We start from the raw sequence: 19,912 nt of genomic DNA, 5'->3' as shown, positions 1-19,912 counted from the left end.
TTGAAGAGTAGTTGCACCTTCTTCACCACACTGTCTGTGTGGGTGGACTATTTCCGTTTGTCAGTGATGTGTACGCTGAGGAACTTGAAGCTTTCCACCTTCTCCACTGCGGTCCCATCGATGTGGATTGGGGGGTGCTCCCTCTGCTGTTTCCTGAAGTCCACGATCAGCTCCTTTGTTTTGTTGCCGTTCGGTGAGGTTATTTTCCTGGCACCACACTCCCAGGGCCTTCACCTCCACCCAGTAGGCTGTCTCGTCATTGTTGGTAATCAGGCCTACTACTGTTGTGTCGTCTGCAAACTTGATGATTGAGTTGGAGGCGTGCGTGGCCCCGCAGTCATGGGTGATTAGGGAGTACAGGAGGGGGCTTAGCACGCATCATTGTGGGGCCCAAGTGTTGAGGATCAGTGAAGTGGAGGTGTTGTTTCCTACCTTCACCACCTGGGGGCGGCCCATCAGGAAGTCCAGGACTCAGTTGCACAGGGCGGGGTTCAGATCCAGGGTTCTCAACCTTAATGATGAGCACTATGGTGTTGAATGCTGAGTTATAGTCAATGAACAGCACTCTTACATAGGTATTCCTCTTGTCCAGATGGGATAAGGCAGTGTGACGGCATCATCTGTGGATCTATTGGGGTGGTAAGCAAATTGAAGTGGGTCTAGGGTGTCAGGTAAGGTAGAGGTGATATGATCCTTGACTAGTCTCTCAAAGCACTTCATGATGACAGACGTGAGTGCTATGGGCCGATAGTCATTTAGTTCAGTTACCTTTGCTTTCTTGAGTACAGGAACAATGGTGGACATCTTGAAACATGTGGGGACAACATACTGGGATAGGGAGAGATTGAATATGTATGTAAACACCAGCCAGTTGGTCTGCGCATGCTTTGAGGACGCGGCTAGAGATGCTGTCTGGGCCGGCAGCCTTGCGAGGGTTAACACGCTTAAATGTCTTACTCACATCAGCCAAGACTGTTTTGCTTATAATCTGCGCAATGATATGCCAAATCGTTTTATTGGGTCATATGTGGTAATATTTCTCTGGGAGCTGATCCGTGCAGTATTGCGAAATAATTAAATGGAGAAAGCAGTGCTGCCTTTTAAAGTGTTTATCCTATCAGTATCGAAACACGCTCCAATGACGCACAGCGACTGTTCTCTCTGGGTGGTGTTTTCTCTCTGCGTAGTGTTTTGGGAAACACATGATCCATCTTCGACTGTTGAAGAAAGATGCATCGTTAAAACACTCGTAAACCTAAATTCGGGAAACCGGGCCCAGGTTAGGTGTACGTGTGTCACCTTTTCAGTTCAAGAAACGAGTTTCTCTATTTGTCCCAATGTATATATAGTTTTTCCTTGTGGGGTATCCGTAGTTGGTGATACGCATTGTGAAGAAGAATGTTGATGTTGTCAAAGTTGAAGAGGAAGACTCAGTGGTAAACAAACTCAAAATCGTGTAAATTGGTGAGTAACTGCCACATACAGACTCGATTGATTAAAATGTGGTGTCATGATGTTATCATAATGTCACGTGTTGGCATTTCACACCCTAAGTATAGCCTAGCCCACGAAAGGTGTTGAACCAACTAAAAATATTCCCTGCTGCGATCAGGGAGCAATTTAACTAGATATCTAGACTATAATCATTGCCAGGTTGCTTGGTCGTTCAAGTTAGTTTCTTCGTTAATTTGGAGCAGCAAATCCAATACCGACTTGTTGATTGTCAGAAGTGTCTAGACAGCTGGTGGGCCAAGCAGAGCGCTTCCATTTATGTAGCAGCTAACGTTACCTAGCTAAGTCAGCTGTACAGCTAGCTAGCTAGCTAACTAAGTACAGTCAATATTCAGCTGTTACCATTATCACAAACTTTAGACATTGATTGTTCGCAGATTTGCTGGCTATTCTGTATAGCTAGCTAGCTAGCTAGCTAGTTATGCAAATAGCAGGGTAGCACAAATGAAAAGGCAAAACATTTTGTTTAAATGTCCAATGTAGCCTTTTTTATCTCGGTATCAAATAATTTTTGTGTAATAATTAAAGCTGTAAAATGTAACCGACCAAATTTACATAGAAAAGTGAGTTATAGATCTGTTATTCTCATTGATAGCAAGTCTAAGAAGTGGTTGATCAGTTTTATGTGTGCTATTTCTATCCTTCCCATTTTTAACTACATTTTTTGGGGTACTTTAATTTCAGTTTTCTACACCAGCTTCAAAAAGCTGAAAATACAATTTATTTTGGTAATTGAAAATATATTTCACAGCAGTTTAGATGGTACAAGGATTCTCTATCATTGTTGGTACAATGATATCATTGTACCTTCGAATCTGAAATTATGCGAACTATTAGCATTTTAGCAACCAGGAAATGGTGGAGTGATTTCTGCATATTGCACCTTTTTAAGTACTTATTTATAACAAGGGTTACATGGAGAAAATGTATGGCCCTCCTTTCAGCTAAATATATTTTACCTAAACCCTCTCTGAATGCTAAAAAAACAAACAAGTGACCCTCCCCTATACCCACAATAATAATTAAAACATAAAGTGGATAGCAGAGAACATGTCTACCGTTTACCCTCACTTCTTGGACAGACCAAAGCCTTAGATATGCAGTTTTACTGTTCTTCGTCCTGTAAGCATTACATGGCAAAGCAGGAATTTTAATAGCGCTGTGGGCCAGAAGGTTCTGGTTTCGAAGACCACCGTGGACAAGAGTAGGGGTGGAAAGATCTCCGTTATAGTAAAAGCATCGCATGAACATATCATGGTATTTTTTTCAAATTTAATACCACACAAATGACCGAAGTTACAGGATAATAATGGACAGAGAGGTAAGCCTAAAGTATGTGTTCATCTTATCATATTTATCCAAGGACAAGTCAGTGCATCTTGTTTGGAACTAAACACTCCCTGTTTGCAAATAATTAAATCTGAAACTTAGTAGGAATCTGAGCATGATACTTTCAAATATAATTTTGCTCTATGCTTCTCCGGGCATGCACTTCGTAGCCTATAGGCTATGGATCATTTGATTGAGACCACGCTAAATAGCCTATAGGGGCACTTGATATTGGAAACGGCGAGTGGAGAATCACAGATGAAGGGCAGCATCAGGCAGGCATCGATATATAGCCTAATAAGCAACTCATTCTAAAACACTGAGAAATATTGACATTTCATCAATTACAAATGACATTTTCCTCCAGGTAACCATTCTGTATATTTCGATTTATCCCTTACTGGCGTTTGTTTTAAATGAAAATGAAAAAAATGAAATAAAATGCTTCTTAGCGAAGAGCTATTTCTCAAGCAACAATTTAGCATGGACTGTCTGGGAATGGTCTGAGTGGGGAGGGTAAAACTGAAAACTAGCTGTTATTGACAGAAAGGTTTGGAAGTGGAACTCTCTTTTTTTTTTATTGGTCTGTTGGCTAATTGACCACCTGGTGATGTCACCAGGCAGGCCAAATCTCCATCCCAACAAAACAGGGATGGAGTTTCAGGCTGTATTTTCAAACAGCTCTTACACTAAAATGGCATTATCATTTTCACAATTTTACAGTGTTATTCCAACCTCATAGTGTGGGAATATAAACTCCGCAAAAAAATAAACGTCCTCTCACTGTCAACTGCGTTTATTTTCAGCAAACTTAACATGTGTAAATATTTGTATGAACATAAGATTCAACAACTTAGACATAAACTGAACAAGTTCCACAGACATGTGACTAACACAAATGGAATAATGTGTCCCTGAACAAAGGGGGGGTCAAAATCAAAAGTAACAGTCAGTATCTGGTGTGGCCACCAGCTGCATTAAGTACTCCAGTGCATCTCCTCCTCATGGACTGCACCAGATTTGACAGTTCTTGCTGTGAGATGTTACCCCGCTCTTCCACCAAGGCACCTGCAAGTTCCCAGACATTTCTGGGGAGAATGGCCCTAGCCCTCACCCTCCGATCCAACAGGTCCCAGACGTGCTCAATGCGATTGAGATCCGGGCTCTTTTCTGGCCATGGCAGAACACTGATATTCCGGTCTTGCAGGAAATCACGCACAGAACGAGCAGTATGGCTGGTGGCATTGTCATGCTGGAGGGTCATGTCAGGATGAGCCTGCAGGAAGGGTACCACATGAGGGAGAAGGATGTTTTCCCTGTAATGCACAGCATTGAGATTGCCTGCAATGACAACAAGCTCAGTCCGATGATGCTGTGACACACCGCCCCAGACCATGACAGACCCTCCACCTCCAAATCGATCCCGCTCCAGAGTACAGGCCTCGGTGTAACGCTCATTCCTTCGACGATAAACGCAAATCCGACTATAACCCCTGGTGAAACAAAACCGCAACTCGTCAGTGAAGAGCACTTTTTGCCAGTCCTGTCTGGTCCAGCGATGGTGGGTTTGTGCCCATAGGCAACGTTGTTGCCGGTGATGTCTGGTGAGGACCTGCCTTACTACAACAGGCCTACAAGCCCTCAGTCCAGCCTCTCTGCCTATTGCGGACTGTCTGAGCACTGATGGAGGGATTGTGCATTCCTGGTGTAACTCGGGCAGTTGTTGTTGCCATCCTGTACCTGTCCCGCAGGTGTGATGTTCGGATATACCGATCCTGTGCAGGTGTTGTTACATGTCTGCCACTACGAGGACGATCAGCTATCCGTCCTGTCTCCCTGTAGCACTGTCTTAAGCATCTCACAGTACGGACGTTGCTAGGCATCTCACAGTACGGACGTTGCAATTTATTGCCCTTGGCATACCTGCAGTCCTCATGCCTCCTTGCAGCATGCCTAAGGCACGTTCACCCAGATGAGCAGGGACCCTGGGCATCTTTCTTTTGGTGTTTTCAGAGTCAGTAGAAAGGCCTCTTTAGTGTCCTAGGTTTTCATAACTGTGACCTTAATTGCCTACCGTCTGTAAGCTGTTAGTGTCTTAACGACCGTTCCACATGTGCATGTTTATTAATTGTTTATGGTTCATTGAACAAGCATGGGAAACAGTGTTTAAACCCTTTACAATGAAGATCTGTGAAGTTATTTAGATTTTTACGAATGATTTCTGAAAGACAGGGTCCTGAAAAAGGGACGTTTCTTTTTTTTGCTGAGTTTATATGAAGCAAAGGAAAATCATGTTTTTGACTGCACTGGCCTTTTCAACATTCAGTCCCCTTCTTTGGTCTCTCAGCCTCTTCCACTTCAGTTCAAGAGGTCTAGGCCTACATCAAGCATTCTATGTTTTCTTTTGTATTTCTGTTAACTTTTATTGTTGACCGTTATCTATTTTATTTCGCCTTTATTTAACTAGTTAAGTCAGTTAGGAAGAAATTCTTATTTACAATGACGGCCTACACCGGCCAAACCCGGACGGCGCCGCCCTCTGGGAGTCCCAATCACGGCCGGTTGTGAAACAGCCTGTTGTGACGTTTCTAGCGCTGAGATGCTGTGCCTTAGACCGCTGCGCCACTCAGGAGCCCTAACGGGTTGTTCCACCTCAAAAAGTACAAGAAAGTGAATTTCGACACCCACCATCTCAAATTGTTATGAAAAATGTTTCAGTTGTAAGAAAAACAGATACGATTAGCATTCCTGCAACATTATTTTGTTAATAATATAATTTGATCTCTGAGAAATTAAGCGAATTGATTTCACCCTAATTGGCCATTTTGTTGTTGTTCTCAGATTTGTGTAACATTCAATAAACATTGGTCCAAATCAGATATTTGGTACTAACTTTTTTCTAACAGTGAGTTAGACATGAGGAATCCAAAGAAATGCTCAAAAGCCACACTTAGTATACAGTATCAGTTCTCTATGTCTGACAAGTAGTATGGAGCTGCGGCTCAGAGTATTGTTTCTTTATCCTATATAATGTGCTCTCAGTAAATTTGGTGGTGTTTTTTTTTAACCTGTTCAGAGAAATTAGTCATTAGTTGTTGGGTTTATGTCCCATCCTACATCCTGATATTACCAGGTTCTGACCACTAGATGGAGAGTTTCATGCAGTTAGGTGATTACAAAATTACATATTGTTTTTTTTACCCTGTAAGCAGTCTACGGACCAGGTATGATAGCAACCCATGCTTTGGTTTTGTTTCTGGCCACTCTTTCAAATTCTAACCTTGTAACATTGTGTCACAAATCCAATGCAATTCCGTGGTACCTATATTAGCATTTTCACAGTTCATGTCCAAATCATCCTAAAGTATCTAAAAAATTGATTGTGGAACTCAATGATGTTACAAATAGATGATTTTGATATGAAGCATGAAAATGCTAATATAGGTACCATTGAGATGCATTGGATTTATTGCCACAAATGCTAAAACGTTTGCATTTGAAAAGTTTGGTCCAAATCGGATGTTAGGTACTATAATTATTGAATATTATATGAATCCTATAAATGAAAATGGACAATTTGTGTGCAATCTTTTAGCTTTTTCTCAGATCAAATTACATTTCAACAAAACAATGTTTCCGGAATGCTTATTTGATCTGTTTCTAACTACAGAAATAATTTCAGAACACTCTGCGATGGTGGGTGTCATGCCTTGCTGAAATGACCTGTAACGACCCTAATATGCAAGAAATGCTCAGAGGTTGGTGTGGGTGGCAAGCTACGTCTTGTTTATAAGATGGTGGTGATGATTTTTCTATTTATTTCACCTTTATTTAACCAAGTAGGCAGTCAATAACACAATAGATAAATCTGTATACAGTGTGTGCGAATGAGGTAAGGCAATAAATAGGCCATAGTGGTGAAGAAATTACAATTTAGCAATTAACACTGGACTGATAGATGTGCAGATGAGGATGTGCAAGTAGAAATACTGGCGTGCAAAGAGCAGAAAAACGAAAACAAATATGGGGATGAGGTAGGTAGTTGGTTGGATGGGCTATTTACAGATGGGTTGTGTACAGCTGCAGCGATCACTAAGCTGCTCAGATAGCTGATGCTTAAAGTTAGTGAGGGAGATATAAGTCTCCAACTTCAGTGATTTTTGCAATTCGTTCCAGTCATTGGCAGCAGAGAACTGGAAGGAAAGGCGGCCAAAGCAAGAATTGGCTTTGGGGATAACCAGTGAAATATACCTGCTGGAGCGCGTGGTACGGGTGATGATGACTGCGTGCGTTTTCTTTCAGCTTGTCCTGGCTGGAGACCTGAGTGAAGGATCATGGGTAACACAGGTGACCGGATGTCCGGTGATCGCCATGGCGCTAAGGCCCATCGATCGGACAGCAGAGGCAGCGACAAAGACCATGAGCCCAGCAAGATGGTGGACAGCACAGACGATCCTAACATCTTCAACACACACGGACTGGGGTCCTCCAAGGTACCTCAGCACTGCACTAGATCACAGGATTTATTTTATGGAGGGCTGTGAAGACCCTCACAGTAGCCTCCAACCTTTACCCTAACCCATCAAAAAGTTGTAATGAAACCAGTTGGATGTGATCTGTTTTTAGGAGTGTGGAAACAGATGTAGGTGGGGGGAAATGTCCAGCCCTTTTGAAGGAGATGACGCCACCTTAGCTCAGGTCCAGGCCGCACGTAAAAGCCACGGACGAGAGCTAAGAACACCTAGACCCTGTCATTCCCACGTTGTGATTTCAGCTGATTCTCCCCTCAGGCCTCTGACAAGGAGGAGCCTGACCTGGATGACTTGGTGAAGACGGGGCCTCAGTCCAGACCTACAGTCATCCGCTGGGCCGGAGGAGGGAAGGAGGTCTACATCGCGGGCTCCTTCAACAACTGGGGCAACAAGATCCCCCTCAATAAGAGGTAGGAGAGGAGAGGCCCTGGCTTGCACACTGTATTAATCATATACTACCTTTTATTAGTGACAACATTTTGACACATTTAATAGTACATTAACACAGATTTTTTCCCCCCAAAGCCACAATGACTTTGTAGCGATCCTGGACTTGCCAGAGGGAGAGCACCAGTACAAGTTCTTTGTGGATGGACAGTGGGTCCATGACCCCTCAGAGGTAAACCCGATATAGGGCTCTGGCCTAAAGTAGACTACTAGATTGATTGATTGATTGATTTTATTTTCCAGTAAAAAAATACATAAAGTACATTCGGAAGTATTCAGACCCCTTGACATTTTACACATTTTGTTACATTACAGCCTAATTACATTTACATTTTTACATTTTAGTCATTTAGCAGACGCTCTTATCCAGAGCGACTTACAGTAGAGTGCATACATTTTATTACATTTTTACATACTGAGACAAGGATATCCCTACCGGCCAAGAGCAGACGCTCTTATCCAGAGCGACTTACAGTAGAGTGCATCCATTTTATAACATTTATTTATTTATTTATTTGTATTTTTTTTTTTTTTTTTTTTTTTTTTACATACTGAGACAAGGATATCCCTACCGGCCAAACCCTCCCTACCGGCCGAACCCTCCCTAACCCGGACGACGCTATGCCAATTGTGCGTCGCCCCACGGATCTCCCGGTTGCGGCCCGGCTGCGACAGAGCCTGGGCGCGAACCCAGCCCAGCCTGGGCGCGAACCCAGAGACTCTGGTGGCGCAGCTAGCACTAATTCTAAAATGGATTAAATAAATAAACATCATCATCATTCTACACACAATACAAAAATAAAAATACCTTATTTACTATGAGACTCGAAATTGAGCTCAGGTGCATCCTGTTTCTGTTGATCATCCTTGAGATGTTTCTAGAACTTGATTGGAGTCCACCTGTGGTAACTTTAATTGATTGGACAGGATTTGGAAAGGCACACACCTGTCTATATAAGGTCCCACAGTTGACAGTACATGTTAGAGCAAAAACCAAGCCATGGGGTAGAAGGAATTGTCCGTAGAGCTCCGAGACAGGATTGTGTCAAGGCACAGATCTGGGGAAGGGAACCAGAAAATGTCTGCAGCATTGAAGGTCCCCAAGAACACAGTGGCCTCCATCATTCTTCAATGGAAGAAGTTTGGAACCGCCAAGACTCTTGCTAGAGCTGTCCGCCCGGCCAAACTGAGCAATCGGGGGAGAAGGGCCTTGGTCTGAGAGGTGACCAAGAACCTGATGGTCACTGACAGAGCTCCAGAGTTCCTCTGTGGAGATGGGAGAACCATCCAGAAGGACAACCATCTCTGCAGCATCTCTGGCCAGACGGAAGACACTCGTCAGTCAAAGGCACATGACAGCCCGATTGGAGTTTGCCAGAAGGCACCTAAAGGACTCTGACCATGAGAAACAAGATTCTCTGGTGTGATGAAACCAAGATTGAACTCTTTGGCCTGAATGCCAAGCCTCACGTCTGGAAGAAACCTGGCACCATCCCTATGGTGAAGCATGGTGGTGGCAGCATCATGCTGTGGGAATGTTTTTCAGCGGAAGGGACTGGGAGACTATTCAGGATCGAGGGAAAGATGAATGGAGCAAAGTACAGAGATTTCCTTGATGAAAACCTGCTCCAGAGCGCTCAGGACCTCAGACTGGGGCGAAGGTTATTCTTCCAACAGGACAACGACCCTAGGCACACAGCCAAGACTATGCAAGAGTGGCTTCAGGACAAGTCTCTGAATGTCCTAGAGGGCCCAGCCAGTGCCCAGAGTTGAACCCAATCGAACATCTCTGGAGAGACCTGAAAATAGCTGTGCAGCGACGCTCCTGATCCAACCTGACAGAGCTTGAGAGGATCTGCAGAGAGGAATGGGAGAAACTCCCCAAATACAGGTGTGCCAAGCTTCTACCGTCATGCCCAAGAAGACTCAAGGCTGTAATCACTGCTAAAGTTGCTTCAACAAAGTACAGAGTAAAGGGTTTGAATAGTTATGTAAATGTTCTATTTCAGTTTTTTATTTTTAATGAATTTGCCAACATTTATAAAAACCTGTTTTTGTTTTGTCATTATGGGGTATTGTGTGTAGATCGATGAGGGAATGTTTTTATTTAAATTTTTAAAAATTCATTTTTGAATAAGTCTGTAATGTAAATTCAAGGGGTTGATTGATTGATTGAATTTGACAATTATTTAAATCCATACATAAGGGTGCTCCAGCCGCTTACGCCTCCACATACAATTTAAGAAAACCGTCAAGGATAACACAATAAAACTTAACAGCTTATTTCCATTGTGGTCCTTTTGAAGGGGGAATGCAACAATGTTAGGCGGCAATTGTAATGGCAACAGACAATGACAGACTGTTGTTTGTTTTATAACATGAGATAATTAGTACAATTCCCTTGCCTAATAAACAACTATGAACATACCCTTAATATATAAAACAAGGAAATTCCTAATATATACAAGACAATCACAATATGATAAGCAACAGGCACCAAAATACTATATGCAATCCCGGGCGTTTCCTTCTCAGCCACGTACTATAATCTTCCGACTCACTTTTGAGACATGCTACTATTTAGCCATTTCTTTCAGTGAGAACTTGAAACTACCTATAGAGGTTCTACATTTCAAATTCTTCGGGAAGACTATTCCAAAGAATGGCAGCTGAGCATAAAAATGTTTCTTTCCCCGTACCACTTTTAAATCTAAAAGGAACAACGTCAGTTTCACTCCTTCTGGTGGAATAGTTATGGTTATCCCGGACCAAGTTAAAGTAGTTACGTACAGTGGCTTGCGAAAGTATTCCCTTCCCTTGGCATTTTTCCTATTTTGTTGCCTTACAACCTGGAATTAAAATAGATTTTTTTGGGGGGGGGGTTTGTATCATTTGATTTACACAACATTCCTACCACTTTGAAGATGCAACATATTTTTTATTGTGAAACAAACGAGAAATAAGACAAAAGAACAGAACTTGAGCGTGCATAACTATTCACCCCCCCCCCCCCCCCCAAAGTCAATACTTTGTAGAGCCATCTTTTGCAGCAATTACAGCTGAAAGTCTCTTGGGGTATGTCTCTATAAGCTTGGCACATCTAGCCACTGGGATTTTTGCCCATTCTTCAAGGCAAAACTGCTCCAGCTCCTTCAAGTTGGATGGGTTCCACTGGTGTACAGCAATCTTTGAGTCATACCACAGATTCTCAAATAGATTGAGGTCTGGGCTTTGACTAGGCCATTCCTATACATTTAAATGTTTCCCTTTAAACCACTCGAGTGTTGCTTTAGCAGTATGCTTAGGGTCATTGTCCTGCTGGAAGGTGAACCACCGTCCCAGTCTCAAATCTCTGGAAGACTGAAACAGGTTTCCCTCAAGAACTTTCCTGTATTTAGCACCATCCATCATTCCTTCAATTCTGACCAGTTTCCCAGTCCCTGCCAATGAAAAACATACCCACAGCATGATGCCGCCACCACCATGCTTCACTGTGGGGATGGTGTTCTCGGGGTTGATGGGAGGTGTTGGGTACCTTCTTCCATATGTTTGGGGAGTATCCCACATGCCTTTTAGCAAACACCAAACGTGTTTGCTTATTTTTTTCTTTAAGCAATGGCTTTTTCCCCGGCCACTCTTCCGTAAAGACCAGCTCTGTGGAGTGTACGACTTAAAGTGGTTCTATGGGCAGAAACTCCAATCTCCGCTGTGGAGCTTTGCAGCTCCTTCAGGGTTATCTTTGGTCTCTTTGTTGCCTCTGATTAATGCCCTCCTTGCCTGGTCCGTGAGTTTTTGGTGGGCGGCCCTTTCTTGGCAGGTTTGTTGTGGTGCCATATTCTTTCCATTTTTAATAATGGATTCAATGGTGCTCCGTGGGATGTTCAAAGTTTCTGATATTTTTCTATAACCCAACCCTGATCTGTACTTCTCCACAACTTTGTCTCTGACGTGTTTGGAGAGCTCCTTGGTCTTCATGTTGCCACTTGCTTGGAGGTGCCCCTTGTTTAGTGGTGTTGCAGACTCTGGGGCCTTTCAGAACAGGTGTGTATATATATACTGAGATCATGTGACAGATCATGTGACACTTGACACAGGTGAACTTCATTTAACTAATTATGTGACTTCTGAAGGTAATTGGTTGCACCAGATCTTATTTAGGGGCTTCATAGCAAAGGGGGTGAATACATATGCACGCACCACTTTTCTGTTTTTTTATGTTTTAGAATTTTAGAAGTCATTTTTTTCTTTTCACTTCACCAATTTGGACTATTTTGTGTATGTCCATTACGTGAAATCCAAATAAAAATACATTTAAATTACAGGTTGTAATGCAACAAAATAGGAAAAAGGGGCCAAGGGGGGTGAATACTTTTGCAAAGCACTGTAGGTACCTGGGGACCATACTGTGGACAATCTCTTATGTACAAGACACAATTTAGTCTGAGAGGCTCCTCCACCTTGAGCCATCTAAGGCTTTCAAAGTGTGAACAGTCAAGATGCCTAAGTGCTGGAAGTTTAAGAATAATCCTGACTAATTTGTTCTGAGATGTCTGCAGTTGGTAGAGCATGGCGCTTGTAACGTCACGGTAGTGGGTTCGATTCCCGGGACCACCCATACGTAAAACGTATGCACGCATCACTGTAAGTCGCTTTCCGAATGCACTGTACTTCTATGCCATTTTATCCAAAGCGACTTAGTCATGCGTGCATACGTTTTACGTATGGTGGTCCCGGGAATCGAACCCAATACCATGCCGTTACAAGTGCCATGCTCTACCAACTGAGTTACATATGCACACGGTACAAAAACGTGACAGGGATAGCAGAATAAAGTCAGTGACTTGACTTATTTCCATGTTATTTTTGAGACGCAACCCAGGCCTATTCCCCCCCCCCAAAAGAAAATGGTCATTTGCAGTCATGTGTTTTGGCGATCCAGCTGTACTGGCTTTGTTATTAACTCTTTAAGCCCTGGTTAACCCTGCTATAACACTCCCTCCCTCCTGCAGCCAGTGGTGACCAGCCAGTTGGGCACCATCAACAACCTGATCGAGGTGAAGCAGTCGGACTTTGAGGTGTTCGATGCTCTGCAGGTGGACTCTCTGGAGTCCACTGACAGCTCAGGTCAGTAGGCTCTCTAATCCTCTGTTGTCCCTTTTTGGGTTAAGCATAGCATTGTACTGACCAAGATGTGCCAAGGCTAACACAGTCACGTCAAACCGTTTAACTAGAATAACAGCAAAGTAGTTGCGTTTCATTTCGTTTCACCTGTTTTTCTATTGATATTTATTTTGTATATACCCATACAAATTATGCTGATTCATGATTTCGATTGGCTGAGAAAATATGCCAGTCTTGTCCTGACACGTTAATTCTGAATCGGACAGTGGAGATCGAATTTTAAGATTGAAACTATGTTGCAAATGTCGAGAGACAGACAGAAACGTTTGTACACCCCCCCCCCCTCCCCCCCTCGTTGTTGCAAACCAAATGTTAGGCTAGAAGCAAGGGGTAATAATGTGTAGATGCCTTTCACATTGGAGATCAAATTAATAAATTGGCTGGCTGAAAACAAGATTCTAATTCTTGTGTCATAGGCTTACCCGTGATAAACAGGTTTTGTACTATGGCTTATAACGCTTCTCAACCAATCACAATGCTTGTTTTGACCAACCCGCTGTAGAATTAATCATGAGCAGGTGTTTAGGATAAGTTATGTAAGTTGGTGAAAACACAAGAAATCAGCATCACTATTTGAGAGTATATGAATGTCATGGTGTGTGTGTGTGTGTGTCCTTAGATCTGTCCAGCTCCCCTCCAGGGCCCTATGGACAGGAGCAGTACATGTTTAGGCCTGAGGAGCGCTTCAAAGCCCCGCCCATCCTCCCCCCACACCTCCTCCAAGTCATCCTCAACAAGGACACCAACATCTCTGTAAATGTCTTTCTTCCTCAGTCTCCCTCTCTTTCTATCTCTCTCTTGCTCTCCCGCTCTCTGTTCTCTTTCTCTCTCTCCCGTCGGCGTGTTGTAAATACAAATTTGGAAACGTCTTGATCCGTCTTTCCCTCTCCTACAGTGCGACCCAGCCTTGCTGCCTGAACCCAACCATGTGATGCTCAACCACCTTTATGCTCTCTCAATAAAGGTACTGTAGGAGAGCATCAACAGCCCCCATCCCACTTCTTACTGCAATACTTATAGATTTGAGTAACAGTCCCTTTCATAACATAGCATTAGTAATGTATTACTTTACATGATCTATCTGTCTGTCTCTCACACATTCACTCGCTTTCCCCTCCCTCAGGATGGAGTGATGGTGCTCAGTGCGACTCACAGGTATAAGAAGAAGTACGTCACATCTCTGCTCTACAAGCCCATCTAACCTGTCTGTGTAGGTGCAGAGTGCTATAGAGAGTTTACTGATGAGCTAGGGGGTCTGTGGCTGAGACTGGGGGCAAATCTCAAAGGACACCCTTTTCCTTGTACAGTGACCTACAGGGCTCCACAAAGGGCTCAAAGTAATGCACTCGATGGGGAATAGGGTTTAATGTGAGTGTCGGCGTGTGACCCTCACAAGGGAAAATACTATAAGAAAAGGGACTGAGAAGGAAACTGCTGTTTATGTTTGTGTGGAGCACTTAGATTCTTTGCATGCGGGTGTGTAGAAAGAACATTTAGTTCCATTTAAAAACATGAAGGTTTGAAGAAAAGTCTTCTGGTGGAACTTGGAAATGCATATAATCAAGATGATGTTTTATTAAATGAGCTTTTAAAGGATATGAACACGGAAAGAGGGCCGTTGAATGTTGCTGGCTTGGATTATCGTACGCTCCCATTTTTTCTCTCCATATTATTACTGTAGTTGGACAATGACTGGAGTCATTGGAGGTTCATGCAGGGTCTTGTTTGGTCCCAATGGGCCGCTGACCACTAATCGAATCATGATATGCAATTGGACAGGCTGTAAATTGAACTGAATTGTAATGAAGTCAAAGTATAACAAACGATGGGTATTATGTAGTATAGCCCGTTTAAGCCCATCCCACTGGGCAAATCAACTTTGTTTCCACGTCATTTCAGTGTTAGTACATCTGTGCTCATTGGGATACGAGTCACACTTTTGAAAATGTGAAAATCCCTTTAAACTACTGTAGAGGCCTCCATATTAATTATAATATATTAACTAGGGGTTCTCGTTGTGGAATGTTGGGCCGTGGCTGTAGACCTGTGCTTAGTGCTGCTATTGTCTTTATGACACGATGCTGCAAGCACTTTAGTTACCCACCCATGTGTCCAACAAATGCTTTGAGCAGGACTGTTGACATAAGCTTTTAACTATGCAGGTATACGGAAAAAATATTGTACAGTAGCTTTATATTGGACCTCGGTGTCCAAGCTGCATTTTATTGGCCTAGGTACAGAATTGGCTGTGCTACGTGTGTTTCTCTCTCTAGACCATTTTCTGTTCGTCCAATAGGAATCTATTTGTCTGTGTGCCATATTTATAGCTTACACTCCCAAATACTGGTTTGTCTTGAATGTTGTGGAGGAATTGAATGTCTAGTACGAACAGTTTACTATAGAATATGTGGTGGATTTCACAAGTGTGGTCTCATTACGGATTTCAATCAAGATTCAAAATGTCATTCAGTAAAGTATAAAATGGCCCATATGGATTTCATAAGAATGTGAAAAAATTTACTTTCAAGATTGTTACATTACAAATGTTTGACCATACACCATTTCATATGTGTACTTTGTAAGAGTACTGTACCTGTGATACCAGTAATCAACGTGGGCCGATATGTAGGTAATATACTCCAAAGAGAATATATATATATATATATATGAGATTTTATTTGAAGAAACTGAGTAAAGAAACTATTACTGAAAGCCATATCTCACTCTGAGACTATACACTGGAACACCTTCCTAGTATTGAGTTCCACCTCGCTTTGCCCTCAGCCTCATTTCGTCAGGGCAGGGCCATGGACTCTACAAGGTGTTGAAAGCGTTCCACAGGGATGTTGGCCCATTTTGACTCCAATGCTTCCCACAGTTGTATCAAGTTGGCTGGATGTCCTTTGGGTGGTGGACCATTCTTGATACACACGGGAAACCGCTGAGCGTGTAAAACCCAGCAGCGTTGCAGTTCTTGACACACTAAAACCGGTGTGCCTGGCACCTACTACCATACCCAGCTCAAAGCTACTTTAAATCTTTTGTCAGGCCCATTCACCCTCTGAATGGCCCACATACACAATGTCTCAAGGCTTAAAAATCCAGCTTTAACCTGTCCTCCCCTTCACCTACACTGATTTGAAGTGGATTTAATAAGGGGTTATAGCTTTCACCTGGATTCACCTGGTCAGTCTGTCATGGAAAGAGCAGGTGTTCCTGATGTTTTGTACACTCAGCGAACGATATGTGATATTCTGGAACTTGATTAGGTAAAAACAAAACTTGAATTTGAAATCTGTTAGCTAACATGTGTTTTTTTTTCTTTCAAAATGCTTTGCAGCATCGTTGTAAGCCAAGTACGGTAGAAGGTTGTTTGCCAATAAAAAGGGAAGACATGTCGACTCTAAAGTATCAGTCGTGCCTAAGTAGTGTCTCTGACGGATGTTTGATGTGACTGACTATGTTCTATCTGGCCCAGCTGTAGAAAAAGCATCAACATAATCAGTAAACGTGGAGATGTTTGTACATTCCCCACGTTCTGTACAGACACACCTATAACGTCAAAAGTTGTGACAAGTTATTTTCATTTTTTTTCTTTTTATTATTTTTTGAACACAAAAAGTCCTCTGTGATAACACTGTGGCAACACACACACACAGTGACCATCTTCAGAGACAGAGCCCATAGTCAAGCTCTGTGTCGGCATCCTAGTTAGCTTCATCACACACTTCACGCACACACAACCTGGCAAAACAAGCTGCTCTTCGATTTCAATCACATAGCATTATTTACAATATATAAGTACTACTAGACACAGCTAAATACTGCTGTTTGATTCCTTTCTACACAACGCATTGTTCACGTGCTCTGGTAAATGTACTGTTCTACTCTGATCCAATCGGACACAATCCTATACATCTATGGTTTGTGTTTCTGCTTTGGTATAAAATATTCATTTTCCTTCATCGTTCTCAATCTTCTCATCAAATCCTTATTTGTCAACTGAAACACACGGCATGGGGTTTTATCTTAGAATGTTTGGCAATTTACCTCTAGGGATTATCAATTGAGTTGAGTGCAAACAAGACCTTGTTGGCAGATCTACTGTGATATATATCTAGGATAGACACCATACGCTAGTCACTCCAAGTAAGTGTTAGGAGCACATTTTAAAGGCAAGCAAAGCAACATTATCCAAAGCTTAATATTAGGTGGGCGTGTAATACCACTGTTTGGTTTCCGTCATATTCTAAGAAAAGGCATACATTTATGATTTCATAGCTGTGACTATTTTTTTACAATCTGGCATAATCAAAATCTAATAAACCATACAAAGCAGAAGAGAAAACACTCAAGGAAGCATAACTATTCTTAATAAAAGGACGGTTAACGTCAAAATAAAGCAGATCGTGCGTAGTTATTGCACAGCTACTCAGATATTCAACGTTTGCGTGTAGAGCAAAAGTCTGACATGATTATCCACACACAAAAAGGTCAACAGAATACAGTGGAAAAAAACAAGTCATTCACAGCGTGAAAATGGCTAAATGTACAGCGAGAACACTTAAAACCAATCAAAAGCAGCATAGGAAGAAACACCTTTGGGTGTGACATCTTCACCGATTGTGAAATCTAGAACATTGGTCCCACCAGTAGCCTGCCAAAGTTTGGAACAGGTAGGAGAATAAGGAACATGTTGCCAATAACACCATTGGAATGCAATGACGGTCATAAACCAAGACAAATACCTCAAAGAAGTCCAATGGGAATTTAACAATCCAGAATGATATTCTCTGGTTTTGTGGTACATCTCTCACAGGAGCCCAATATAGTTTTTTTGTAATTCACAAAGCAGTAGTAGCCTAGTGTGAAAGATTCTCTTTTTGAAAGGTTTGGTCCATTAATGACAAGATGTGCTCGTTTATAAAGCACATGTCCAAATAAGGTGAACCAATCATCTGACGGTTACCGTCTCTGCTTCAAATGGCTCTCAAAGAGCAGCCAATCAAATTATATCTCCATCATAATGTCATAGATGGTCTCATACTAGGCTGATGTCTTCCTATAGAGTCACATCATGCTTATAGTAGGCTATGTCATTCGCATAGGTAAGGCAAACAAGAATGCGAAGAGTTCAAAGTTCAAACTTTGGCAAGTAAATGGTGATCCTCTGTTCCACGAACAAAGGTTGAGACTGTTCCTTTTAAAACCTCTCGGATGCATCGACACTGCACAAAAACTACATTTCATTTCACTCAGTAGTATTCAGGATAGTAAGTAGTATAACATTGCACTGACAATCTTTTTCACCTTATCAAGAGTGGCTAAATGCCTAAGTTCCAGTGTCAGGCAAAAAGCAAAAATAGCTGGCGTTGCCATGATCATTTAAATAACAACATTCATTATTGCACATGCTCGTCTGAGGACTCCTAAAGAGGAGCTTGAATACGCGTGTTCGGCCTCGGCACCATTTCAGCCCCTAGCGCCTTCTTTAGCCCTTACCCATTCAGTGTTAGATCATCGGAGGGCTAGGTGGAGCCATAACCATATTGCTTTCACCTATCTGGTCCATTCAGATCTGGGAACACCGATGGGGTAGGTGCTAGGGGAAGGGGCTAGTGATTGAAATGGAACGGGGCCTTTGTTCTGCTATCCAGAAGCCTTGGCTAATGGCAGACAGACCATTCAGAGGCATCATCCTCCACAGATAAATATAGCACACAATTACCTAGAAGTGCTACACCTATACATTCCTCCACTGCGATTCCAGCAGATTTACATATGCTAGATTGTGGATGTCATTGTATTTTTTGCATTGTATTTGCAAAGAAAGTCCTCATTGGTGAAATGCCACAAGAAGAAGGCTTGCATTTCAGTGGCAATCGAAGTTGAAGATTTGTTTGAAAAGAAATGGATTGATCATGTATGTATGTGTGTGTACTGTACTTTGTGTGTATACGTTTGTATACATTTCCTTTCTCAAGCCTTGAGTTCACATGCGTTGACACTTATCCCGTCCAAAAGCTACCAGGCAGAGGAGCACACTATCTATGCTCTGGGTAGAAGCTTCCCTCAGACACAGATCTAGGATCAGCTTAACCTCCCCATTACCTTAACCATTCGGGAAAAAGCAAATCTGACCTTAGATCAGTGTCTAGGGGCAGCTTAATCCTACTTCTTCTACAGCAGTCAAGGACACACATTACTGTTACCATCAGAGGCACATTTCAAACCACCTTCTTCTTCACACTCACAAGGCAAACATCAGACTGAACCAACAGTCTCTGGAGTTAAAAGACACCAACAGAAGAACAGGGGTGAGTGGAGGTGGGAGAAAATGAAGGGATGAATGAAGAACAGTCAAACGAGGGTAGAGGAATGAACACTAAAGGAGGAAGAATTCAGGTAAGGCTCGAGGTGCAGGAGTCTTGGGCAAGAATTGCCGGCAGGAGAGAAATGGTGGAGAAAGAAAGAATGGATGGAGTGCTCTGAGGGTTGATGTTCGATGCTATAGACTAGGCTGAGAGGTGGATGGGGTGATGGGTGAGGCAGAGGAGGGGTTGTGGGGTCTTCTGACGTTGAGGTCAGAGGTCGTGGTGTTGGGCTGGCTGGTTCTTTAACAGGTCAGCACCTGGAGCAGGCACTGGCTGCCACGCTTCCTGGTTCCCGGACGCTGATTGGACTTTGGCGGGGCGTCACCATGCTTCAAGAAACTCCAATCAGTAGGCCGTTCATTGGCTTGACTTCGGTCTTCAGCTAAGAGGGAAAAACAAGGAGAAAAGAAAGAAAAAAATTATTATTCACTGGTACACTCCAGTTACACACCCAGATGAGGCCACAGCCAAAAAGTTTATGAAAAATTGTTACAACTTCACACTGCAATGAAGAGTAGAGTTAGGTTATTCTGCAAC

At 42.7% G+C, this 19,912-nt stretch overlaps 2 protein-coding genes across 13 annotated transcripts in view; one reads left to right on the top strand and one right to left on the bottom strand.

The window, feature by feature from the left end:
- The first annotated feature begins 1,149 nt into the window (after positions 1–1,149).
- Positions 1,150–16,412, top strand: LOC139559583 (5'-AMP-activated protein kinase subunit beta-2-like). 2 transcript variants are annotated; one of them, XM_071375698.1, is made up of 9 exons: positions 1,150–1,464; positions 6,524–6,599; positions 7,144–7,334; positions 7,632–7,783; positions 7,899–7,992; positions 12,830–12,944; positions 13,621–13,754; positions 13,897–13,965; positions 14,125–16,412. In XM_071375698.1, the coding sequence occupies exons 3-9, from the start codon at positions 7,176–7,178 to the stop codon at positions 14,200–14,202; spliced, it is 801 nt and encodes a 266-aa protein (XP_071231799.1). In that variant the 5' UTR covers positions 1,150–1,464; positions 6,524–6,599; positions 7,144–7,175; the 3' UTR covers positions 14,203–16,412. The 2 variants fall into 2 exon arrangements, with proteins under 2 accessions (XP_071231799.1, XP_071231798.1); XM_071375697.1 differs by lacking the exon at positions 6,524–6,599 and having other exon boundaries at positions 1,158–1,464.
- A 169-nt stretch (positions 16,413–16,581) lies between these two features.
- LOC139559581 (myomegalin-like) overlaps positions 16,582–19,912 on the bottom strand; it is an 86,041-nt gene continuing 82,710 nt past the window's right edge. For all 11 annotated transcript variants that reach the window (XM_071375696.1, XM_071375685.1, XM_071375692.1 and 8 more), the window contains one exon: positions 16,582–19,757. In XM_071375696.1, coding sequence (XP_071231797.1) covers positions 19,618–19,757 — 140 coding nt within the window. In that variant the 3' untranslated portion in view covers positions 16,582–19,617. The remainder of the gene's footprint in view (positions 19,758–19,912) is intronic.

Source organism: Salvelinus alpinus, chromosome 30, assembly GCF_045679555.1.
Source record: "Salvelinus alpinus chromosome 30, SLU_Salpinus.1, whole genome shotgun sequence".
Taxonomy (NCBI): Eukaryota; Metazoa; Chordata; class Actinopteri; order Salmoniformes; family Salmonidae; genus Salvelinus; species Salvelinus alpinus.
The sequence above is the reverse complement of the archived record's forward strand: the minus strand, read 5'-3'. Positions and strand labels throughout refer to the sequence as shown.